This window comes from Entelurus aequoreus, linkage group LG16, assembly GCF_033978785.1.
Source record: "Entelurus aequoreus isolate RoL-2023_Sb linkage group LG16, RoL_Eaeq_v1.1, whole genome shotgun sequence".
NCBI lineage: Eukaryota > Metazoa > Chordata > Actinopteri > Syngnathiformes > Syngnathidae > Entelurus > Entelurus aequoreus.
This window is the reverse complement of record NC_084746.1, coordinates 37179851-37207078: the sequence shown is the minus strand read 5'-3', so window position 1 is coordinate 37207078 and position 27228 is coordinate 37179851. Positions and strand designations below refer to the sequence as shown.

Below are 27228 nucleotides of genomic sequence, written 5' to 3'. Positions count from 1 at the left end.
GTAGGACGCAACTTCCACAGTTTCCAAAAACAATTTGAAATGTGGACTCGTCAGACCACAGAACACTTTTCCACTTTGTATCAGTCCATCTTAGAAGAGCTCGGCGAAGCCGGCTGCGTTTCCGGGTGTTGTTGATAAATGGCTTTTGCTTTGCATTGTGGAGTATTAACTTGCACTTGCAGATGTAGCAACCAACTGTAGTTACCGACAGTGGTTTTCTGAAGTGTCCCTGATCCCATGTGGTGATATCCTTTACTCGCTGATGTCGCTTTTTTAATGCGGTACCGCCTGAGGGATCGAAGGTCCTGGGCATTACCGCTTACGTGCAGTGATTTCTCCAGATTCTCTGAACCTTTTGATGATATTACAGACCGTAGATGGTGAAATCTCTAAATTACTTGTAATAGCTGGTTGAGAAATGTTGTTCTTAAACTTTTCGACAACTTGCTCACGCATTTGTTGACAAAGTGGTGACCCTCGCCCCATCCTTGTTTGTGAATGACTGAGCATTTCATGGAAGCTGTTTTATACCCAATCATGGCACCCACCTGTTCCCAATTAGCCTGTTCACCTGTAGGATGTTCCAAATAAGTGTTTGATGAACATTCCTCAACTTTCTCAGTCTTTTTTGCCACTTGTGCCAGCTTTTTTGAAACATGTTGTTGGCATCAAATTCCAAATGAGCTAATAATTGCAAAAAATAAAGTTTACCAGTTCGAACGTTAAATATCTTGTCTTTGCAGTCTATTCGATTGAATATAAGTTGAAAAGGATTTGCAAATCACTGTATTCTGTTTTTATTTACCATTTACACAACGTGACAACTTCACTGGTTTGGGGTTTTGAATTAATATCTTTTTTTTTTCCTCATATCACATTCAAGGCCACTTTTTTGCGTATCAAACCAACACTTGATGGTCATGCGATGTAGTTTAATAAGTGTTATGCAGAATCAACATATTGTGGCGAGCTATTACAAACTTAAACGACTGCTGGGGTAATTTGGAAAAGAAAGTGGCGCCGCGTGAAATATCACAGCCAAGTTTTAAAAATAGCTTGTAATTACATCTGGTGGGGGAATTAAAAATAAATGATTTCTCCTTTATTAATGTGCACCCCACCTCCTTCTTGCCCTGCAGTCACCACACTTCCTGTCTGTCTCCACTCTGTCTAAGCAGCACTCAAGACTTATCTCACCACTGTTGGCTATGCACAGGCAACATCAGCGTGCATGACAGGTGTGTCAAGTGCAGCTTCCTCGATCAGGCAGACGCGTATTAATAGACTTTAAACACGCAGGCCTTCGTCATGTGTCCAAACACGCTGGTCTGCCTTGCAAATTGTGGAGTAATGGTAATGCTTGTACTACACAACCAGACTGAACTAAGAGACACATAACCGATTAAAAGTAGCGTGTGCTCCCTGGCGTCCCCTACAGTTGAAATGTGCAATTGATTTTAAGGCACTGTCGTTTTACAAACGCCAAAAAACTTTAAAAAAACAACAACAAAAAAACATCGTCTTGCAATGGATAGTATGCAACTACCATATTTTCCGGACTATAGGGCGCACTGCTGATGAGCGGGTCTATTTAGGTCTATTTTCATACAAAAGGTGCACTGGATAATAAGGCGCATTAAAGGAGTAATATTTTTTTACATTTTTTTTCCTAAATGTAAAAGACTTCCTTGTGGTCTACATAACATGTAATGGTGGTCTTTGGTCAAAATGTTGCATAGATGATGTTTTACAGATCATCTTCAAGTCACTTTCTGACAGTCGCTTCAGGATGCACCGTTTTGTGGGCGGTCTTATTTACGTGGCTCACCTTCGACAGCGTCTTCTCCCCATCATCTTTGTTGTAGCGGTGTAGCATGCAAGGACGGGAGTTGAAGAAGAAGTGTCAAAAGATGGAGCTCCTCATCCATGGCTCACTAGTGCAACAACAACACCGGAAATATGACCCGTGAAAAACCATCTGACCGGAACTCTCTAATAACTAACTTGGGTGAATAATGTAAACTCACTACACCGGTATGTTTTAGTGCTTTCATGTCGAGTTTACTGACAAATATAAGTAAGAACTTTACACTACTTTATATTAGAAATGGCAACAGCAGAGGATGAATGTCCCATAACAAGAAGATAGAGAAAAAGAAGAAGCTTATCGGTGTCGTCACAGACTACAAAGGCGGACGCGCGCAAATTTTAGGACTTATGCAGATCCCAAATACAGATCAGCAGGTACCAGAAGGTAAGAAAAGTTGCTTTTGCATAATATTGCAAAACAAAATGCCAGATAATATGTCTTACCTTATACACACACCATAATAATACTCACATGTTGAAGCACAGTACAATCCATCAAGCGGTGCGGCTTCATAGCTTACCAATGTCGCACTAAAACATTTTGATAGATTTTTGAGAGCCGTGTGTAATGTGCTATATTTTCAATGGAACATATAAAATGTTGGTGTCGTTTACTGGCGTCATATTGCAGTCTACACGTATCTCTTATGTGTGACTGCCATATACTGGTCACACTCATCATTTCACCATGTACCAAATAAAATAGCTTCGAGGTCGGTAAGCACAACCAGATATATCCCGTACATTAGGCCAGTGGTCCCCAACCACCGGTACCGGGCCGCGGCCGCACAAGAAGTAAAAAAAAAAAAAAAAAAAAAAAAAAAATTTTTTTTTTTTTTAAATTAAATCAACATAAAAAACACAATATATACATTATATATCAATATAAATCAATACAGTCTGCAGGGATACAGTGATACAGTCCGTAAGCACACATGATTGTATTTCTTTATGACAAAAAAAAAAAAAAAAAAAAAAAAAAATATTTTTTTTACTACCACCCCCGCACCGGTTTATAAGGCTCACTGTCAAGTTTTGAGAAAATCAAAGGATTTTAAGTGCGCCTTATAGTCCAAAAAATACGGTATTTTCATCATATAGCAAAGTTGATGAAAGCACCATTCAAAACTATAAAAAGGTGATATAAGCGCAAATGCTAATGCTGGGGCGGTATAGCTCGGTTGGTAGAGTGGCCGTGCCAGCAACTTGAGGGTTCCAGGTTCGATCCCCGCTTCCGCCATCCTAGTCACTGCCATTGTGTCCTTGGGCAAGACCCTTTACCCACCTGCTCCCAGTGCCACCCACACTGGTTTAAATGTAACTTAGATATTGGGTTTCACTATGTAAAAGCGCTTTGAGTCACTATAGAAAAGCACTATATAAATATAATTCACTTCACTAATGTTAGCACAAATGCTAATGTTAGCACAAATGGAGCGGTGATGACCAATTATCTGAGGTCGGCCTGGCAATAACTGAGACAGCATTCTATTCTTCTAATCACCATCCAGTGTTACATTTTAGGCTCAATATGATACATTTTGTTGTGTTGAATGAACTACAGCACAAGACTCTAGGCAACAGCAAAGCTAACGTTAGCATATAGCATATGTGTCAAAGTCAAGGCATGAATAGAAGTGGCCCGCAGGCCACAGCCGCCTGCTGCTGTTTTGCACGCACCAATACTCCATCAGTGTTGGCGCTAGGAATTTTCAAAATGGGGTCCCAGGGACCCCATCAAGTCATAAAAATGGGGTCCCACAGTACATTTTTGGGGTCCCACTTACTTGTAAGCGTTTTGAAAACAAATGATAAATGTATGCAGTATCCTGTTATATCTCACATTCTATATTGTTTTGTAAAAAGTTTGTCATAAACGTTACTTACTTCATTAAAAAAAAGAATACAAAAGAAAACACATTTTTATGCTTATGTAAATGTATTCAGTTATAAACATTCATTCACTTTCTTCTTTCCTTCATGGATCTAAACTTTACCGCTGCCGGTATTTTTTTCTATATTTTTATTGTAATATTTTCAGAATGTGTTTGCTCTATTTTTGGCCAAAGTAAGACAAAGAAAACAATCTGAAGTTGTCTTTATTTTTTGGTTTTAATGCCATGATTTTAATAGTCCGTGTGCACAGATTTTCCCCCATGCGGCCCCTGAGCTCAAATGAGTTCGACACCCCTGTGAGAGCGCAATAGGTCAATCTAATAATGAAGTAAAGTTGTGTAGGAGAACTAATAATGCAAAAATCAGACATGGTAACAACAATAAACTGTGATGTACTATTATTTGAAGTGCAATGGAAGTGTTACGTTCCTATTACTTAGGTTTTAGAGTGTGTGGAGTGTTTTAAGTGGACAGGAAGTGTTTATACTGTAAGTGTGTGTGTAAGCTGTGTTTAATGCATATAATATTCATAAAAAACATGAAATAAATAGAGCGGGCAGTCTGAAATGTTTATTTTAGCCCAATAAGAAACACTTCACATAAAATGTTGGCTAACAAAGATGGCGGCTATCATGCTAGCCCACCAAAACAACGCAACTATAACAAAGTTGTTTTTTAATATATGTCACAAAGTTGCTTTTTTTTTTTACACTTTAAAAAAGTTTAAAAAGGTGATTAAAAGAAAACAGTATTTTTTACCCTACAAAATGTTTTAAGTAAAACCAGATTTACTTTTTATAAAGCCATCATAAAAAAGCATGTAAAACAGTATCATAATGATGACATGTCAGAGACACTGTATGGTCAGACTTTAAATACTGACTGTAAGTCAGCATTTAAAGTCTATATTCAGATTTTAAAGATAAAATGTATAGGTCTAAGCTAAGGAACAGCACAGAACAGATCCTCCTATAAGTCAATTTTAGACAGGAAGTTTCCCGATCAAGGTTCTCTGTTGTTGTAAGGGTTTTTGGAGGTAAAGATTGAGTACTTTCTAATAGCTTCTTTTCCAAAGCTGCATCTTCTAAGCTAAGAGCCTGGCCTTTGGTCATCATGTACACAAAATACTGAAATCCTGTAGGCCAATGGTCCCCAACCACCGGTCCGTGGATCGATTGATACGGGGCCGCACAAGAAATTACAAAAAAAATATATATATATATATATTATTTTTATTAAATCAACATAAAAAACACAAGATACACTTACAATTAGTGCACCAACCCAAAAAACCTCCCTCCCCCATTTACACTCATTCACACAAAAGGGTTGTTTCTTTCTGTTATTAATATTTCTGGTTCCTACATTATATATCAATATAGATCAATACAGTCTGCAGGGATACAGTCCGTAAGCACACATGATTGTATTTTTTTATGACAAAAAAAACAAAAAAACAAAAGCAAATTATCAAGCGTTGACCGGTCCGCAGTTACAAAAAGGTTGGGGACCACTGCTGTAGGCAACAGCAAAGCTAGCGTTAGCGTATAGCGCAATAGTTCAATAAAATAATGAAATAAAGTTGTGTAGGAGAACTAATAATGCAAAAATCAGACATGGTAACAACAATAAACTGTGATGTACTATTATTTGAAGTACAGTGTACCAATGAAAGTGTTACCTTCCTATTATTTAGGTTTTAGAGTGTGTGGAGTGTTTTAAGAGGACAGGAATTGTTTATACTGTAAGTGTGTGTGTAAGCTGTGTTTAATGCATATAATATTCATAAAAATCATGAAATAAATAGCATGGGCAGTCTGAAGTGTTTATTTTAGCCCAGTAAGAAACACTTCACATAAAATGTTGGCTAACAAAGATGGCGGCTATCATGCTAGCCCACCAAAACAACGCAACTATAACAAAGTTGTTTTTTTAATATTTGTCACAGGTTTGTTTGTTTTTTTGGGGGGTTTTTTTACATTTAAAAAATGTTTAAAAAAGGTAATTAAAAGAAAAAAGTATTTTTCACCCTACAAAAAAATTACAATTTAAAACCAGATTTACTTTTTATAGAATCATTTGCCATCATAAAAAAAACATGTAAAACGGTATCTTAACGATGACATGTTCGCTTGGTCAGTATTTAAAGTCTCTTTTATGATTTTAAAGATAAAATGTATAAGTCTAAGCTAAGGAACTGCACAAAACAGATCCTCCTATAAGTCAATTTTGGACAGGAAGTCTTCCTGATCAAGGTTCTCTGTTGTTGTAAGGGTTTTTGGAGGTAAAGATTGAGTACTTTCTAATTGCTTCTTCTCCAGAGCTGCATCTTCTGAGCTAAGAGCCTGGCCTTTGGTCATCACGTACACAAAATACTGAAAGCCCTCCCCATAGCTGTGTTGTGTGATGGACCAGTGGTACTCGCTGCGAGCGTAGAGGCGTCTCCTGAAGAGGGGCTGGGCGAAGGTAACCGAGACCAACAGTCCTGCAGGCTTGAGGCAGCGACGCACCTAAGAGGAAAAACACAAATATAAGCAAGACACAATTAAAACAAACCCATCTTGTCGAGTGTGAATAATGAGCTCGGTTTCCTAGGAGTCCACTGGCTCCGCCCCCTACGGCGCCCCAGGACGAGCACGTGCATCCTTCCCTGCTCACGTGATTTATCTCCAGCGAGGAGCAGCATGAGCATGAATTATTCACACATCACTGTGACAGGGAGAAGAAGCCAGAGGAAGGGTGAAAGAAGTGATGTCATGCTCAAACAAGGACAGGACGAGGGTGGTTTTGTAGGCCACACCTGGACTACCCATTTGTTAGGACGCTTCATCCGACATCTTCCGCAACACTTTACACGCTCTATTGGATTGACATCTGGTGGCGGCGGCGACCATTTAAGCACGGTGACCTCATTGTCACGCTCAAGAAACATGTCTGACTCGAAATAAGCTCCGTCGCTATCCCACATAGCTGGACACATAAATACTGTAGACCAGGGATGTCAAAGTGGTTTTCATTGAGGGCCACATGGCAGTTATGGCTGTCATCAGAGGGCCGCTTGTAACAGTGAATAACGTATGAATTTGCCTCTGGATTTAATTATTAATTGTATAAATTGTTTTAAGTAGACTGTTCATTTTACGGTAAAAACTTTACATTTACAAAATGTTACTGTGAAATAGTGTTTTGTTTTATTTTTTACAACATTTTACGGTAAATGGAAAAACAGAACCACTGTTTTTTTGGGGGGGGTTACAGAAAAAGCTGGCAGCTTAGTTGCCAGAATTTTTCTCTTAAATTGACATTGGTTTTTACAACATTATATTGTTCATGGAAAAACAGTACAAGTTCCTTTTTTATTCCGGCAATTTCGCCGCCAGTTTTTCTACCGTAAAAACAAATGTACCGTCTTTCCATTTACAGTAATACACCGTTAAAAATAGAGATGTCCCATAATGGCTTTTTTGCCGATATCCGATATTCCGATATTGTCCAACTCTTAATTAACGATTCCGATATCAACCGATACCGATATATACAGTCGTGGAATTAACACATTATTATGCTTAATTTTGTTGTGATGCCCCGCTGGATGCATTAAACAATGTAACAAGGTTTTCCAAAATAAATCAACTGAAGTTATGGAAAAAAATGCCAACATGGCACTGCCATATTTATTATTGAAGTCACAAAGTGCATTATTTTTTTTAACATGCCTCAAAACAGCAGCTTGGAATTTGGGACATGCTCTCCCTGAGAGAGCATGAGGAGGTTGAGGTGGGCGGGGTTGAGGGGGAGGGGGGGGGGGGGGGGTAAGGGGTAGCGGGGGTGTATATTGTAACGTCCCGGAAGAGTTAGTGATGCAAGGGGTTCTGGGTGTTTGTTCTGTTGTGTTTATGTTGTGTTACGGTGCGGATGTTCTCCTGAAATGTGTTTGTCATTCTTGTTTGGTGTGGGTTCACAGTGTGGCGCATATTTGTAACAGTGTTATATTTGAAACAGTGTTAAAGTTGTTTACACGTCCACCCTCAGTGTGACCTGTATGGCTATTGACCAAGTATGCATTGCATTCACTTGTGTGTGTCAAAAGCCGTAGATATTATGTGACTGGGCCGGCACGCAAAGGAAGTGCCTTTAAGATTTATTGGCGCTCTGTACTTCTCCCTACGTCCGTGTACACAGCGGCGTTTTAAAAAAGACATACATTTTACTTTTTGAAACCGATACCGATAATTTCCGATATTACATTTTAAAGCATTTATCGGCCGATAATATCGGCAGTCCGATATTATCGGACATCTCTAATGGGAAGCGTTGGTTTTCATCCAGGATGACTGTGTTCCAGGAGGTCATCAGACTACAGCCATTAGGACGTTTACTCCTCACAGTCCGATTAGTCAACTAATCATTAGAACAATCGATGGCGAGTCGACTATCAAAATAGTTTCCAAAACGAGCGCCTACCGTGACGAACAGCATCTTTAAAACAATAGTCAGGCACAATCTGAGGGATTAAACTGATTTTGCAGACGAGCACACATCTTTATCTACAAACCCCAAAACCAGTGAAGTTTTAACGTTGTGTAAATGGTAAATAAAAACGGAATACAATGATTTGCAAATCCTTTTCAACGTATATTCAATTGAATAGACTCCAAAGACAAGATACTTAACGTTTGAAATGGAAAACTTTGTTATTTTTTGCAAATATTAGCTAATTTTGAATTTGATGCCTGCAACATGTTTCAAAAAAAGCTGGCACAAGTGGCAAAAAAGACTGAGAAAGTTGAGGAATGCTCATCAAACACTTATTAGGAACATCCCACAGGTGAACAGGCTAATTGGGAACAGGTGGGTGCCATGATCGGGTATAAAAGCAGCTTCCATGAAATGCTCAGTCATTCACAAACAAGGATGGGGCGAGGGTCACCACTTTGTCAACAAATGCGTGAGCAAATTGTCTAACAGTTTAAGAACAACATTTCTCAACCAGCTATTGCAAGGAATTTAGGGATTTTACCATCTACGGTCCGTAATATCATTAAAAGGTTGAGAGAATCTGGAGAAATCACTGCACGTAAGCGATGATATTACAGACCTTCGATCCCTCAGGCGGTACTGCATCAAAAAGCGACATCATTGTGTAAAGGATATCACCACATGACCTCAGGAACACTTCAGAAAACCACTGTCAGTAACTACAGTTGGTCGCTACATCTGTAAGTGCAAGTTAAAACTCTACTATGCAAAGCCAAAGCCATTTATCAACAACACCCAGAAACGCTACCGGCTTTGCTGGGCCCGAGCTCATCTAAGATGGACTGATGCAAAGTGGAAAAGTGTTCTGTGGTCTGACGAGGCCACATTTCAAATTGTTTTTGGAAACTGTGAACGTTGTGTCCTCTGAAACAAAGAGAAAAAGAACCATCCAGATTGTTATAGGTGCAAAGTTGAAAAGCCAGCATCTGTGATGGTATGGGGGTGTATTAGTGCACAAGGCATGGGTAACTTACACATCTGTGAAGGCACCATTAATGCTGAAAGGTACATACAGGTTTTGGAGCAACATATGTTGCCATCCAAGCAACGTTATCATGGACGCCCCTGCTTATTTCAGCAAGACAATGCCAAGCCACATTTGTTACAACAGCGTGGCTTCATAGTAAAAGGGTGCGGGTACTAGACTGGCCTGCCTGTAGTCCAGACCTGTCTCCTATTAAAAATGTGTGGCGCACTGTGAAGCCTAAAATACCTCAACGGAGACCCCGGACTGTCGAACAACTTAAGCTGTACATCAAGCAAGAATGGGAAATAATTCCACTTCAAAAATGTGTCTCCTATGTTCTCAAACGTTTACTGAGTGTTGTTAAAAGGAAAGGCCAACTTGTTTGCAATGTGTTGCTGCCATTAAATTCTAAGTTAATGATTATTTGCAAAAAAAACCCAACAAGTTTCTAAGTTGGAACATTAAATATCTTGTCTTTGCAGTCTATTCAATTGAATATAAGTTGAAAAGGATTTATAAATAAATAAATGTACTTGTATAGCGCTTTTCTACCTTCAAGGTACTCAAAGCGCTTTGACAGTATTTCCACATTCACCCATTCACACACACATTCACACACTGATGGCGGGAGCTGCCATGCAAGGCGCTAACCAGCAGCCATCAGGAGCAAGGGTGAAGTGTCTTGCCCAAGGACACAACAGACGTGACTAGGATGGTAGAAGGTGGGAATTGAACCCCAGTAACCAGCAACCCTCCGATTGCTGGCACCAACTTCGCCACGCCGCCCCCCTGATTTGCAAATCATTGTATTCTGTTTTTATTTACCATTTAAACAATGTGACAAATTCACTGGTTTTGGGTTTTATAGAAGCAGCATTTAATTGGGTAACATTTGTAATCCAAATTTCTATTTTGTGGTTTTAAACCAAGGCAAACAACAAGTTAAACTGAAAATTGTCACATCGTTTCCAAGGAAAAGTGCTGGGCCAGTTCTGTGCTGCTTTGTGATTGGTTAACCTTTAATCCGGAAGTGGTGTAGTAGAAGGTTGGAGTAAAACTGTTTCATACACATTTGAATATATTGTATCAATGCGGATAATGTCCACTGCAGAGGACACTGGTTGTAGTAAAAACAAATATTTTGGGACTATCAGTGCATTGTCGGATGTTTGCGATTTGACAATAAGACTTTCTATGGTGGTCATGCCCAGGATGTAGCGCTTACAAGATGAACTAGAACAGGGGTGCCCATTACGTGGATGGTGAGCTAGCGGTGGATGGTGGAGGGTGTGTCAGTCCATCACCAGCCAGGCATTAAAAAATAGACATAAAAATGAGCGATCATCAATCTTCACCAAGACATGACTTTCATCACTTGATTGACATTCACGGCACCCGAGGGTCTTGTGAGATGACGCTGGCTGCTGCCAGATCATTATTAAGAAAAAATGACCGACAGGAAGGAGGGAAACACTTTTTATTTCAACAGACTCTCGCGCCGTACCTGCCGTCAAAACTCTAAACACCGACGCACAGTTCCTGTCTTCAGGGGCGCCGCTAGGGATTTTGGGCCCCATGAAAAGAATCTTTACAGGGCCCCCAACACAGCGGCAACATTTTTTGATGCTATTTTACATACAATTATGCATTTTAATGGTATTTTTGACTATCATTACCATATTTTTGAAAGAAGAACAGCATCACAGTTGACATGTACAGTAGGGGAAAAACTGAGCACTCAATGGAATTCATTTTGAGTCATTTATTTGCTGCACCACTGATTCTTAAATTGGAAATAAACTCTTCCATGAAAAAATAGCAATTATAATCAGTGGAGAGAAAAAAATCTCAGCAAAAACAAAAACGCCATCAGAATACAAAATGGCCATATATGATTTCTCATAATTTAAGTAGAACTTAATATATGAAAGAATGGTAAATATATATATAATATAACGTTGCAGACTGAGTCAAGCTTCCTTTTGCAACCTTTCAATCACTGGTCCTTGCTCAACTTTTCACAGCTGCTCACCTCCTTCCTCATGTGGGGGCTCTGGGGCTGATTAAGGGGCAGGGGGACTTGGGGGCTGACAGACAGCTGCTGCTGGTGGTGCTGCTGCTGGTGCACTTGACTCTGTTCAGAATGAGGCATCATTTTGACAGAGGGGAGATCAACTATTATTGAATAAGAACAGCTTGATAAATGTTTGACTGGATTGATTATTTAACTAATATAGCAGTAAAATGTAAATATCCAGAGTTTTCTTGAGCTAACATGGTGAGAAAAGTGAGCTAGCTTATTACCACAGACAGGGACAATGTTAATATGCATAACTTTCCACCACAACTAACAAACCCACCTTTTTTTTGGAAATATTGAGTGACTTATTGTCGACCCTTCAACTCCTTCTCCTCTCTTATTTTATTTTCCTTTCTTTTTTGGCTGCCTGATTTTTGAGGCATACTGCTGTCTCCTCCGCTTTGCCCGCTGTGGCGCTGTCTGTCTGTGACAAATTGCCTGCTCTACCTGCAGCTGATCCAGTCGGACTGAACCATTTTACGTAAATAGAGGGGGGAAGGGAGGGCCCTGCAGGTGTTGATGCTTCCAAAACAAATAAAGGTATTTTTACCAGGACATGGAAAATAAAACATGTGTGAGATTATATGTTAGTTAATAACTTAGTGTCATTATTTTTTCTGTATTATAATTTCATCATCATTAGGGGCCTCTCTGGGCCCCCCTCCATCATGGGCCCCTAGAATCCGTCTCCTTTACCCCCCCTTTTCGGCGCCCCTGCCTGTCTTCACAATAAAAGCACTGCTTTATCCTGCCTGCGCTAACAAAATAAGAGTCTCAGAAAGCTGGTGTGCACGAGCTAGCAAGCTGCGGAGTTTGCCGCCAATGTATTTCTTGTAAAGTGTATAAAAAGGAGTATGGAAGCTGGACAAATAAGATGGCAAAAAGCAACCACTTTCATGTGGTATTGGACAGAAAGGAGGACTTTTTTTCTCCTCCATTTGAAAATGTGGACGTTATCATCACTACTGTCTGATTCCAATCAATTCAAGTCATCAGAATCAGGTAATACACCAACTTATATTCTTGTCTTCATGAAAGAAAGGAATGTTAAACATGCTTGTATTATCATTAAACACCTTTAACTTGTTAACAAAAACCTCTCTTTCATAAATAAATCAATATAAGTGATATATATGAATGAGGTAGATCTCCTCCACTTGGTCAATTAAAAAGTAGCCCGCCTGCAGAAAAAGTGTGGGCACCCCTGAACTAGACTCAACCGAGCTAAGCCTCAGATATAATAACTTTGTATATGTCAGTTCCTTCCAGAGCAGAAGCCCTAGCTTGACTTTTTCTAGGTCCTCATTTTCTCCCTTTTATTATTATTATTATCGCTGTATTTTTCATATCCTTGCAGGACCTTGATATTTTAATCTTGTTCAATGGGATCAGGTCTGCCTGGAGATATTGTAGATGAGAGAATCTGTTTGCCTGCAGTGGTCAGCTGGGGACAGACTGCTGTGTCTTGCAGTGTCAGATCTTTGGTCTTACATAATCTGTGAAACTGAAAAATTGTCTATTTGTCATTTTTTCCATTATCTTCCATTTTAATTTCATTACATTGTGTTTAGTCTTAATCTATATAACCATTCCTAATAGGGTTGTACGGTATACCGGTACTAGTAGAGTATCGCGGTACTACTGAATCAAAAACGGTACTATACTCTGTTTGAAAAGTACCAGTTTTACGAGCAGAGGAGCATGTTCGGCAGCGCACAATCACAGAGTACTTACAAGCAGACTCAGTGTGTAGACAGAAAAGGGAGAATGGACGCATTTTGGCTGAAAAACTAACAATAAAGGCGAAGCTATAACACTGAAACACCCTCAGGAAGAGGTGCTTTAAAACATGGCTAGCTAGCTAGCGGCTAACGTCCATCTGCAGTCAGCAGTGTTTTAGCTACTTCTAAATCACTAATCCTCGCCTCCATGGCGACAAATAAAGTAAGTCTCTTACAATAATCATTATCACTGCAGGACGAGGAATAGCTAAACATGCTTCACCACAAACCGTAGGAGGATACAATAGCTCACCGGCGTCACTGCTAACAAAAGCTAGCGCGCCTCAATGTAAACATACACCATGGGTGGATCTACACCTGACATCCATTGTAATGATACCAAGTACAAGAGTGTATCTAGTCGATACTACTATGATTACATCAATATTTTTTATTGCCACAAAATCTTACTTTATTTGTCGCCATGGAGGTAGGTAAAACACTTCCGACTGCGTATGGATGTTAGCTGCTAGCTAGCTAGCAATGTCTTAAAGCACCTCTTCCTGAGGGTGTTTCAGTGTTATAACTTCACCTTTATCTTTGATTTTTAAGCCAAAATGCGTCCATTCTCCCTTTTCTGTCTACACACTGTGTCTGCTGGTAAGTACTCTGTGTGCGCGCACTGCCGAACGTGCTCCTCCGCTCGTAAAACCAGCAATGTCATGACGTGACATTGGAACCGGTACTTTTCAAACCGAGTATAGTACCGTTTTTGATTCAATAGTACCGCGATACTATACTAGTACCAGTATACCTTACAACCCTACAAGCATGGTAGTTTCATGGTGTAAGGCAGTATAAGTGTTACCGGCCTTACTTAAGCTATTCATATGAGTCAATTGTATTGCCAAACTGTGCAACATTGACGTAAAGTACAAATATTCTGAGTCGTGAGTGCAGTCTGCATTCAATTATCCTAAAAGCACGGTGCTCAGCTGCTAAAATATTGCAATAGTGGTTGTCTGTGTGTTTTTATTAGTGTCACTTCACTGCACGTGTGACGCAGTGAGGCTATCAGCGGGTGAAGACAACAATTGGGCTATCTCTGGACAGCAGACCTGTCCTTTGGAGATACTGCGCCACCACATAAAGCACACTCACAAAGAGGCTATTCGTGTTGGTTTACTGGAGGGAACACACACACACACACACACACACACACACACACACACACACACACACACACACACACACACACACACACACACACACACACACACAAACACACACACACACACACACACACACACACACACACACACACACACACACACACACACACACACACACACACACACACACACACATACTCTCTCTCTCTCTCTCTCGTATTTGTTACCTTCTTGAGACCTGACAAAAATGCCTACCTCTTTAGGACCACCCTTTCTAGATATATAAAGATTGGTATTTAAAACATTAATAATATATACATACTATGCAAATATTTAAAAAAAACTTGTGAAAAAAGATTTGGAATTTCACAATAAAAAGGTCACAATTTCACAAGAGAAACTTAGAATGCTGACAGTTTTATAATAAAAGTCGTCATTTTACTCAACGCAAGTCAAAATTTTACAAGAAATACTGAACATTTGTGCAATATTTTGATAAAAGTTGGAATTTTACTCAGTAACAGTCGCAATTTTATGAAAAGAGTCGTAATTTTACACGACAAAAGTCACAATTTTATAAGAACACTTTAAAATGTTGGCAATATTATAATAATAATCAGAATTTTACTTGGCAAAATTATGACAAAAAGTCATCATTTTACTCAAAAAATTTTACTATTTTACAAGAACAACAAAAAAATTGGCAATATTGTGATAAAAGTCAGAATTTTATATGACAAATGTCCCCATTTTGCATTAAAAAGTAATAATTTGACATAAAAAGTAATATTTTACAAGAAAATATTGCAATATTACAGAAACAGAAAGAATATGACAAATGTTTCCCAATTTTATAAGAAAAAAGTCGACACTGCGAGAAAAAGACTGCTTTTAGTTAATACATTTTTGGGGGACTTTTGTGTTTGTAATTGGTTTTTAATCTTAATTATTTACTTCAAGTTATTACAGTATGTTTCTATCTACATATTTATTTTATTTTTTAAATTAATTTTGGCCAGAGGGAGCGCATCTCAATTTCTTACACACACTTGTTATTACATATGTTGACCAGAGGGGGAGCACTTTTAAAAGCGACGCACAGTCAACTTTGAAAAAATCCCTCTTTTTTGGGACCACCCTCATTTTGATAGATTTCAACACCAGGGGTGCAAATGAGACATTCTCTATTAGATTTTCCGTATTGAGACCATGATTTCGGTCCTAACTTGTTCACACCTCCTCATATGGAAGCTACTTTTCCGTATTGATGTCTCAAGAAGGGTAGAAATACAAGAACACACACACACACACACACTCTCTCTCTATCTAGGTCAAACTTTCATGTCACATTTCATAGATTCACCTCTCATCGTCTTCACCATTGTTTACTGGTCAAATGCACCACGACGGCCGCCCACATCCCCTGAAGAAACGTGGGCTTGTACTCGCCCGACTCTCTTTCAGTTTCCCCCGTTTGGCCTGCAGCACGCATGTGGACGGCAGGAACGTGCAAACGTCTCAGAGGACAGAGCGAGAGGAGGGACGACTACAAAAGGGAGAAAAGTGAGGTCTCTCCTAACAAAGCTCTTTCCTTCAGGGCTTCTCCTCTTCATTGCAGCATTAAAGGGCGAGAACAAGGCCTCCTCTGCCCTGGAGATGTTTACATTTTGGTGCACGTGTGATTTGGCCCAAAGTTCTCAGACATGTCACGGAGGGAAATTGAAGATTGTGTGCACGAGTGCAACGAGCGTACATAATCCTGATCACAGCGCTTGACACAGTGATGGATAACAGGGGGAGGGGAAAAAAAGCGTTGGATTCCCGCTCACTGCCTCCACCATCCTCACCCCCACACGTCTTCTCCTCACACACAGCTCACACTTCATCTCCGCCACCCACCCACTGCACAGATAAATTATACATCTGAGACCTTGCATCCTTCTCGCTTCCCCTCAACATCACGTGAAACCGGGAAGGAGCAGACGTGCACAAAGACATACACAGCAAAGCTTCTCCTATTTTGACTTCATGTGAATTATTATTTGTTGATTTTAGTTTAAATTGACACAACTAAATATTAAAAGTTGTGTCAAAGATACTAAAGTAAAATAAACAAAAAAAATAGCATTTAATATTTACTTAAGTATTTAAAATCCCAATTCATATTGGACTGATGTGATGAAATGTCTTTACACCTTTCCGAATGATACCATTAAAGTATGCAGGTTTTGTTTTTTTCTGCAACCAAATAAAAAATAGATTTCCAACCCCCCAAAAATGAATAAATAAATACATAAATATGTATAATAGGGCTGTCAACGTTAACGCATGTGATTAATAAAAAAATGATTGCGTTATCATACATGAATAAGAATGAATCACACTGTTTATTTTGAAGGCGGCGTGCATTGCACAGGCGGTGATCACGCGATGATAGTATGCGCCGTGTGGCCGACGCCCAATTTGGCTTCAAAACAAACTTCAATGGAACTTTAGATAAAAATGAGGTAATTAGTTAGTAATGCAGCGACAAACTTTCTCATCATTGCCACACATCAACTATATATATATATATATATATATACATATATATATATATATATATATATATATATATATATACATATACATATATATATATATATATATATATATATACATATACATATATATATATATATATATATATATATATATATATATATATATATATATATATATATATATATATATACACATATATATATATATATATATATATATATATATATATATATATATATATATATATATACACATATATATATATATATATATATATATATATACACACTACCGTTCAAAAGTTTGGGGTCACTGTACTTTTCAATGAAGATAACTTTACACTAGTCTTAACTTTAAAGAAATACACTCTATACATTGCTAATGTGGTAAATGACTATTCTAGCTGCAAATGTCTGGTTTTTGGTGCAATATCTACATAGGTGTAGAGAGGCCCATTTCCAGCAACTATCACTCCAGTGTTCTAATGGTACAATGGGTTTGCTCATTGGCTCAGAAGGCTAATTGATGATTAGAAAACCCTTGTGCAATCATGTTCACACATCTGAAAACAGTTTAGCTCGTTACAGAAGCTACAAAACTGACCTACCTTTGAGCAGATTGAGTTTCTGGAGCATCACATTTGTGGGGTCAATTAAACGCTCAAATTGGCCAGAAAAAGAGAACTTTCATCTGAAACTTGACAGTCTATTCTTGTTCTTAGAAATGAAGGCTATTCCACAAAATTGTTTGGGTGACCCCAAACTTTTGAACGGTAGTGTATATATATATATATATATATATATATATATATATATATATATATATATATATATATATATATATATATATATATATATATATATATATATATATATATATATATACATACAGTATATGCATACTAGGGTTGTACGGTATACCGATACAAATAAAGTACCACAATACTAATTGATTGAAATCGGTACTATACTGCCTTTCAAAAGTACGGGTACCATTCTTTCATCTACAAACCTTGTTTCCATATGAGTTGGGAAATTGTGTTAGATGTAAATACAAACAAAATACAATGATTTGCAAATCATTTTCAACCCATATTCAGTTGAATATGCTACAAAGACCACATATTTGATGTTCAAACTGATAAAAATAAATTTTTTTGCAAATCATTAACTTCAGAATTTGATGCCAGCAACACGTGACAAAGAAGTTGGGAAAGGTGGCAATAAATACTGATAAAGTTGAGGAATGCTCATCAAACACTCATTTGGAACATCCCACAGGTGAACAGGCAAATTGGGAACAGGTGGGTGCCATGATTGGGTATAAAAGTAGATTCCATGAAATGCTCAGTCATTCACAAACAAGGATGGGGCGAGGGTCACCACTTTGTCAACAAATGCGTGAGCAAATTGTTGAACAGTTTAAGAAAAACCTTTCTCAACCAGCTATTGCAAGGAATTTAGGGATTTCACCATCTACGCTCCGTAATATCATCAAAGGGTTCAGAGAATCTGGAGAAATCACTGCACGTAAGCAGCTCACCCCGTGACCTTCGATCCCTCAGGCTGTACTGCATCAACAAGTGACATCAGTGTGTAAAGGATATCACCACATGGGCTCAGGAACACTTCAGAAACCCACTGTCAGTAACTACAGTTGGTCGCTACAGCTGTAAGTGCAAGTTAAACCTCTCCTATGCAAGGCAAAAACCGTTTATCAACAACACCCAGAAACGCTGTCGGCTTCGCTGGGCCTGAGCTCATCTAAGATGGACTGATACAAAGTGGAAAAGTGTTCTGTGGTCTGACAAGTCCACATTTCAAATTGTTTTTGGAAACTGTGGACGTCGTGTCCTCCGGACCAAAGAGGAAAAGAACCATCCGGATTGTTATAGGCGCAAAGTTGAAAAGCCAGCATCTGTGATGGTATGGGGGTGTATTAGTGCCCAAGACATGGGTAACTTACACATCTGTGAAGGCGCCATTAATGCTGGAAGGTACATACAGGTTTTGGAGCAACATATGTTGCCATCCAAGCAATGTTACCATGGACGCCCCTGCTTATTTCAGCAAGACAATGCCAAGCCACATGTTACATCAACGTGGCTTCATAGTAAAAGAGTGCGGGTACTAGACTGGCCTGCTTGTAGTCCAGACCTGTCTCCCATTGAAAATGTGTGGCGCATTATGAAGCCTAAAATACCACAACGGAGACCCCCGGACTGTTGAACAACTTAAGCTGTACATCAAGCAAGAATGGGAAATAATTCCACCTGAGAAGCTTAAAAAAATGTGTCTCCTCAGTTCCCAAACGTTTACTGAGTGTTGTTAAAAGGAAAGGCCATGTAACTCAGTGGTGAACATGCACTTTCCCAACTACTTTGGCACATGTTGCAGCCATGAAATTCTAAGTTAATTATTATTTGCAAAAAAAAAAAAAAAAGTTTATGAGTTTGAACATCAAATATCTTGTCTTTGTAGTGCATTCAATTGAATATGGGTTGAAAATGATTTGCAAATCATTGTATTCCGTTTATATTTACATCTAACACAATTTCCCAACTCATATGGAAACGGGGTTTGTAAATGCCGCTGTGTGGCGGTGACTACAGAGCTGAGGCGCATGATGTTGAGTGTGTTAAAAGGCCCACACAAAGTGCATACAAGTAATAACATCTTGGAGAGGAAGAATGGCAAAAAATTACAACTCTACTGGTTAATAAAGAGTGTGGTGAAGTACAATATGGAGGTATTTAGACTTCAAAACTAACGATAATGGTGATGCTTGAAGTGTTGCTTTAAAACACGCCTCGCCAAATGTGGCGATTAGTAGCACCTTTGCTTCAAAAATCAGCATTCAGATCTGCACAAGGAGTTTAAAGAGTGACAGGTAATAATGTAGTTGTTACACCTGTCCTGCTGTTTGGCTCAGGTGTCATCAAGGAGCACAGGGCAGACGTTCCCTTAAGGATCGATGTTTTACACACTTAACTTTACCCAGCAATGGGTCTGCTAGGCTCGCTTTCAGGTCAGAATTCGAGGCCGCCGATTTGTGACAATTTGGTTGCTTTATTACTAGTTTTGCAGAACACAACCGGACCCGTTCATTCTTCTACTGCACAGTGCAAGCGCTACCGCGCTCTCTCTCTTTGCTCGCCCACTCACTCACTGACATCACTCAGACAACACATTGTCATTCTCTTAAAAACACATACACTACGTTTATAAATTAACAGCTTCTCTGTTGTGCCCATGTAGATACATACCATGTAGATACGTAACCCGAAGATACGTAACACGAAGATACGTAACATGTAAATACATAACATGTGGATACGTAACACGTAGATACGTAAAACGTAGATACGAAACATGTAGATACGTAACATGTGGATACGTAGCATGTAGATACGTAACATGTAGATACGTAACATGTAGGTACATAACATGTATGTACATAACATGTACATGTCATGTAGATACATGACATGTATCTACATGTCATGTAGATACATAACATGTAGATACGTGACATGTATGTACATAACATGTATGTACATAACATGTACATAACATGTAGATACATGACATGTAGGAAAAGGCACTGAAGCATAGGGATGGCTATGTAAAACAAAAGTAAAACTGAACTGGCTACAAAGTCAACAAAAACAGAATGCTGGACGACAGCAAAAACTTACAGCGTGTGGAGCAAAGACGGCGTCCACAAAGCACATCCGTACATGACATGACAATCAACAATGTCCCCACAAAGAAGGATAGCGTAAACACAACTTAAATAGTCTTGATTGTGAAAACAAAGCAGGTGCAGGCAATAGCACTCAAATGAAGGCGTGAAGCTGCTACAGGAGAACACCAACAAAACAGGAAGGGTCACCAAAATAAGAGTGCAAGACAGGAACTAAAGCACTACACACAGGAAACAAACTTAAAATAAGGCACGACAACCTGGTGGAGTTAAATTGTTTAACCTTTTCTGCTGGTGGTGTGCCTCCGTATTTTTTTTATGAAAAAAATGTGCCTTGGCTCAAAAAAGGTTGAAAAACACTGATGTAGAATGCAGAAAAAAAAGTCATAACATGACCCATTAATTACCCAGGTGTACTTAATGCTGCGGCCCGTGATCACGTTCCGCTATGCTAAAAAGCCGATTCGCCTCGCCCATGTTGACTTGAAGAGAGCAAGTTGTGTGGGCTTGTCAGTCGAGCTCTGTGGAGGCAACTAACAACATCCTGCCTTTCAAGTTGCTGCATCTCTTCCCACCACACGTTTCCATGGAGACAGAAAAATAAAGTTAGGTGCTGGTCACAATAATGTATGTAGGTCAGAACAGGACAGCGCTCCAAACGAAAACAACACAAGCGTGGAAAAGTCGGGCCTTTGTTAGTCTGGGAACTTTTCTTATTAACAAGCTGCAGTGAAATGTTTACAGCGGAAGTGGAGCGCAGCATCACGTCAAAAAGTGTCAGAGGAAGACTTGCTTTGCAGCCTAATTGGTGCGTTGGCTTCAGGTGAGTGTCGGAGAGAGAAGGGGTTACAGATTGCTATTTTTGGATATCAAACGTAGCTGAGAATTTGGGTCAGAGGAGAACAAAGCCAAGGCTGGGTCAGCCCCCTCAAAATGACACTGTGGGAACACATGTCCTCAGGCATAAAACACACTCACCGTATGGCCATCACACACACCATCACACACACCAGCTAAAATTAAAAGCCTTTCTTCCCTTTTCAGCAGCTTTTATCTCCCTGGTTCTTTCGTTATCTACCCCAGCTGCCTCCTCACCCATCCTGTCTTCTCCATCAGGAAAAAGACAGCTTTAATTGCTGAACTACTTTTCACGGTACTAGAAGAGTATCGCGGTACTAATGAATCAAAAACGGTATAATACTCTGTTTCAAAAGTACCGGTTCCCCATGTATTTTTTTTAACGGGCATGACAGTGCGTCGTCGTCACGTCATGACATTGCTGGTTTTACGAGCAGAGGAGCATGTTCGGCAGCGCACACACACGGAGTACTTACAAGCAGACAGTGTGTAGACAGAAAAGGGAGAATGGATGCATTTTGGCCTAAAAACTAATAAAGGTGAAGTTATAACACTGAAAGACCCTCAGGAAGAGGTGCTTTAAGACATAGATAGATAGATAGATAGATAGATAGATAGATAGATAGATAGATAGATAGATAGATAGATAGATAGATAGATAGATAGATAGATAGATAGATAGATAGATAGATAGATAGATAGATAGATAGATAGATAGATAGTACTTTATTGGTTCCTTCAGGAGAGTTCCCTCAGGAAAATTAAAATTCCAGCAGCAGTGTACAGAATTGAGATTGAATTTAAAAAGTAAAAAGTAAATAACGGGGGTATAGATGCAAATAAAATAAAAAAATATAATAAGGATAAAATTAAAAAGCAACAATAAGAATAAAAATAAAACAGTCAAAATAAGAATATAACAAGAGAAACTATACAGTAGTGACCATGTTATGAAAATGTTTGCACTGTTAATTGCACTGTTTTTTATTGCAGTTTATTTCAGTATTGTTATTGTTTTGCATCCCCTGTCATCCTAGTACCCCCCCCCCCCCCCCCCCCCAGAGAGGAGTTGTACATTTAGCGGCTAACATTCATCCGCAGTTGGCAGTGTTTTAGCTACTTCTAAATCACTAATCATCGCCTCCATGGCGACAAATAAAGTACGTTTCTTACGAGTATCATTATCACTGCAGGACGAGGAATAGCTAAACATGCTTCACTACACACCGTAGGAGGATACAATAGCTCACCGGCGTCACAATGTAAACAAATGCCATGGGTGGATCTACACCTGACATCCACTGTAATGATACCAAATACAGGAGCGTATCTAGTCGATACTACTATGATTACATCGATATTTTTTATTGTCACGAAATATTGTTTCCTTTTTTTTAAAATTCATATTATGTTTATAAACTCAGTAAATAAGTCTCTGCACACATGAGAACTTAAATTATGACCAATGTATGATCCTGAACTACTTGGTATCGGATCGATATCTAAATTTGTGGTAAAATCCAAAACTAATGTAAAGTATTAAACAACAGAAGAATAAGTGATTATTACATTTCAACAGAAGTGTAGATAGAACATGTTAAAACAGAAAATAAGTAGATATTAACAGTAAATGAACAAGTAGATTAATAATCCATTTTCTATCAACTTGTCCTTAATAATGTTGACAAAATAATAGAATGATAAATGACACAATATGTTACTGCATACGTCAGCAGACTAATTAAGAGCCTTTGTTTGTTTACTTACTACTAAAAGACAAATTGTCTAGTATGTTCACTATATTATTTAAGGACAACATTGCAATAAGAAACATATGTTTAATGAACCCTAAGATTTTTTGTTAAAATAAAGTAAATAAGGCCATTTTTTGTGGTCCCCTTTATTTAGAAAAGTATCGCAATACATTTTGGTACCGGTACCAAAATATTGGTATCGGGACAACCCTAACAGAGACACACTACAAAAGACCCACAGTCACCTCCATCTTCACACTGGCCTGTCACGGCCGTGCTCCCAGGTGTGCGTACGTGCGACTTCACGGTCAAAAGCAGCATTTGGTTTCTGGTCATAATGTGCAGAACTAATTCACATTAAGTAGTATTTGCTGCTCTTGGATGGAGAAAACATGATGGGGCGCTTGGAAAGGAGAGAGAAGGCGCAGAATCAGCCGATGTGTAATTAATAATCTCATCCTGCATTTAATTAAAACAGTTGAGGAATCCTAAAAACTCGGAGGAATAGAGAAACTAGAGCAAAACGTGAGCTTGGTACAGGGACACGTCTGGAGGGAGGTCGTTCCTCCTGTCTGCACATTGTGTACCTCTTCTGTGTGTGACTGTGACCTTTTTACAGCCATTAGACACACAACTCATTTGTTATGATCAATTAGGATTATTATGTCTCTTAGCATGTCAGCTATATGATTAGACAACAGTGGCTTGTACATAGGAAACAACCACCTTAGTGAGGTCGAAATATCCACTAAATGTTGGAGTAGAGGGGAGGAAAATGGGCTAGTGTGTCTTAGAGGTTGTCCCACTGGGCTGGTAGAAGGCTCCACCATCCACTCGGTTCAGTGGGCCAGTAGCACGGGAGAGCCGTGAAAGTGTGACAACAGCAAGTGGAATTCTGACAAAAACGTGTTCGAGCGCCGTCAAACTCAACAGGCCTGACTCTGGTGATAAAATAGTCCTGAAAGTTTGAAGACCAAATGGAAAACATGACCTCCACCTAGGGTTGTATGGTATACCGGTGCTAGTATAGTATTGCGGTACTAATGAATCAAAAATAGTACTATACTATACCGGTTCGCCATAATTATTTTTTTTTTTTACAGGCATGACGGTGCGTCGTCTTCATGTCGTGACATTGCTGGTTTTATGAGCAGAGGAGCATGTTCGGCAGCGCGAACACACGAAGTACTTACAAGCAGACACAGTGTGTAGACAGAAAAGGGAGAACGGACGCATTTTGGCTTAAAATCTAAAGATAAAGGTGAAGTTATAACACTGAAACGCCCTCAGGAAGAGGTGCTTTAAGACATGGTTAGCTAGCTAGCAGCTAACATCCATCCGAAGTCTGCAGTGTTTTAGCTACTTCTAAATCAATAATCCTCGCCTCCATGGCGACAAATAAAGTATGTTTCTTACAAGTATCATTATCACTGCAGGACGAGGAATAGCTAAACATGCTTCACTACACACCGTAGGAGGATACAATAGCTCACCGGCGTCACAATGTAAACAAATGCCATGGGTGGATCTACACCTGACATCCACTGTAATGATACCAAGTACAAGAGCGTATCTGGTCGATACTACTATGATTACATCGTTATTTTTAGCATCACAAAATATTTTTTTAGTTTTTTTAAATTAATATTTCGTTTATAAACTCAGTAAATACGTCCCTGGAAACATGAGGACTTTGAATATGACCAATGTATGATCCTGTAACTACTTGGTATCGGCATACTTGCCAACCTTGAGACCTCAGAATTAGGGAAATATTCAAAAGGACCGCTGGGGGTGAGGGTGTATATACAGTATATATATATTTATATATATATAGAGCTGTAATTCACTGGAAAAAAAAAAATATATATATATATATATATATATAGTTGTAATTCACTGAAATTCAAGTATTTATATATATATATATATATATATATATATATATATATATATATATATATATATATATATATATATATATATATATATATATAAATAAAAGAAGGAGGATAGGGATGATATTTGTTAAGAAATTATCGATGTCGATGCCATTAGCGAATCCTCTTATCGAACCGATTCCTTATCGAATCTCTTATCGAATCCAGATAGATTGATGTGTGTGCACTGAGTTCCAAAAGCCATACATGTTATGTGACCGGGCCGGCACGCTGTTTATACGGAGGAAAAGCAGACGTGACTGAGGACAGCATGCCGTCGTTAAAGGGTGAAGGTTTCAGGTGAAAGAGGACGCTAAAGGCACACCCTCAATATTGTTGTCCGGGTGGAAATCGGGAGAAATTTGTGAGTATGGTTGCCCCGGGAGATTTTCGAGAGGGGCACTGAAATTCGGGACTCTCCCGGGAAGATCGGGAGGGTTGGCAAGTATGGGTATCGGATCGATACCTAAATTTGTGGTATCATCCAAAACTAATGTAAAGTATCAAACAAGAGAAAAATAAGTGATTATTAAATTTTAACAGAAGTGTAGATAGAACATGTTAAAACAGAAAATAAGCAGATATTAACAGTAAATGAACAAGTGGATTAATAATCAATTTGTACAGTTTTTCCTTAATAATGTTGACAAAATGATAGAATGATAAATGACACAATATGTTACTGCATACGTCAGCAGACTAATTAGGAGTCTTTGTTTGTTTACTTACTACTAAAAGACAAGTTGTCTAGTATGTTCACTATTTTATTTAAGAACAAAATTGCAAAAAGAAACATATGTTTAAAGGCCTACTGAAACCCACTACTACCGACCACGCAGTCTGATAGTTTATATATCAATGATGAAATCTTAACATTGCAACACATGCCAATACGGCCGGGTTAACTTATAAAGTGCAATTTTAAATTTCCCGCTAAACTTCCGGTTGAAAACGCCTTTGGATGATGACGTATGCGCGTGAGGTAGCCAGTGAAACAGGAGTATCGGTACCCCATTGAAAACAATACAAAAAGCTTTGTTTTCATTTCATAATTCTACAGTATTCTGGACATCTGTGTTGGTGAATCTTTTGCAATTTGTTTAATAAACAATGGAGATTGCAAAGAAGAAAGTTGTAGGTGGGATCGGTGTATTAGCGGCTGGCTGTAGCAACACAACAAGGAGGACTTACTTGGATAGCAGACGCGCTAGCCGATGCTAGCCGCCAATCGCATCCGTGATCGGGTGAAGTCCTTCGTCGCGCCGTCGATCGCTGGAACGCAGGTGAGCACGGGTGTTGATGAGCAGATGAGGGCTGGCTGGCGTAGGTGGAGCGCTAATGTTTTTATCATAGCTCTGTGAGGTCCGGTTGCTAAGTTGCTAATTTAGCTTCAGCGTCGTTAGCAACAGCATTGTTAAGCTTTGCCAGGCTGAGAATTATTAACCGTGTAGTTACATTACATGGTTTAATAGTATTGTTGATCTTCTGTCTATCCTTCCAATCAGGGATTTATTTATTTTGTTTCTATCTGCATTTGAGCCAGATGCTATCGCGTTAGCTCAGTAGCTAAAGAGCTTCGCCGATGTATTGTCGTGGGGGATAAAAGTCATTGTGAATGTCCATTTCGCGTTCTCGACTCTCATTTTCAAGAGGATATAGTATCCGAGGTGGTTTAAAATACAAATCCGTGATCCACATCAGAAAAAGGAGAGAGTGTGGAATCCAATGAGCCAGCTTGTACCTAAGTTACGGTCAGAGCGAAAAAAGATATGTCTTTCACTGCATTCTAGTCCGTCACTCTAACGTTCCTCATCCACGAATCTTTCATCCTCGCTCAAATTAATGGGGTAATCGTCGCTTTCTCGGTCTGAATCGCTCTAGCTGCGTTGAAAACAATAGGAAAATATGAGGAGGTGAACAACTGACTACGTCACGCTACTTCCAGTAGGGGCAAGGCTTTTTTTTATCAGAGACCAAAAGTTGCGAAAATTATCGTCGTTGTTCTATACTAAATCCTTTCAGCAAAAATATAGCAATATCGCGAAATGATCAAGTATGACACATAGAATGGATCTGCTATCCCCGTTTAAATAAAAAAATTTCATTTCAGTAGGCTTTTGATGTACCCTAAGATTTTTTGTTGAAATAAAGCCAATAATGCCATTTTTGTGGTCCTCTTTATT

The 27228-nt window shown here is 39.0% G+C and overlaps 1 protein-coding gene across 1 annotated transcript in view; it reads right to left on the bottom strand.

Moving 5' to 3' along the window:
* Window positions 1–4326: 4326 nt before the first annotated feature.
* ece2a (endothelin converting enzyme 2a) overlaps window positions 4327–27228 on the bottom strand; it is a 192516-nt gene continuing 169614 nt past the window's right edge. Inside the window, exon 5 of the mRNA XM_062022781.1 lies at window positions 4327–6275. Within this exon, the coding sequence (XP_061878765.1) occupies window positions 5982–6275 (294 nt within the window). The 3' untranslated portion in view covers window positions 4327–5981. The remainder of the gene's footprint in view (window positions 6276–27228) is intronic.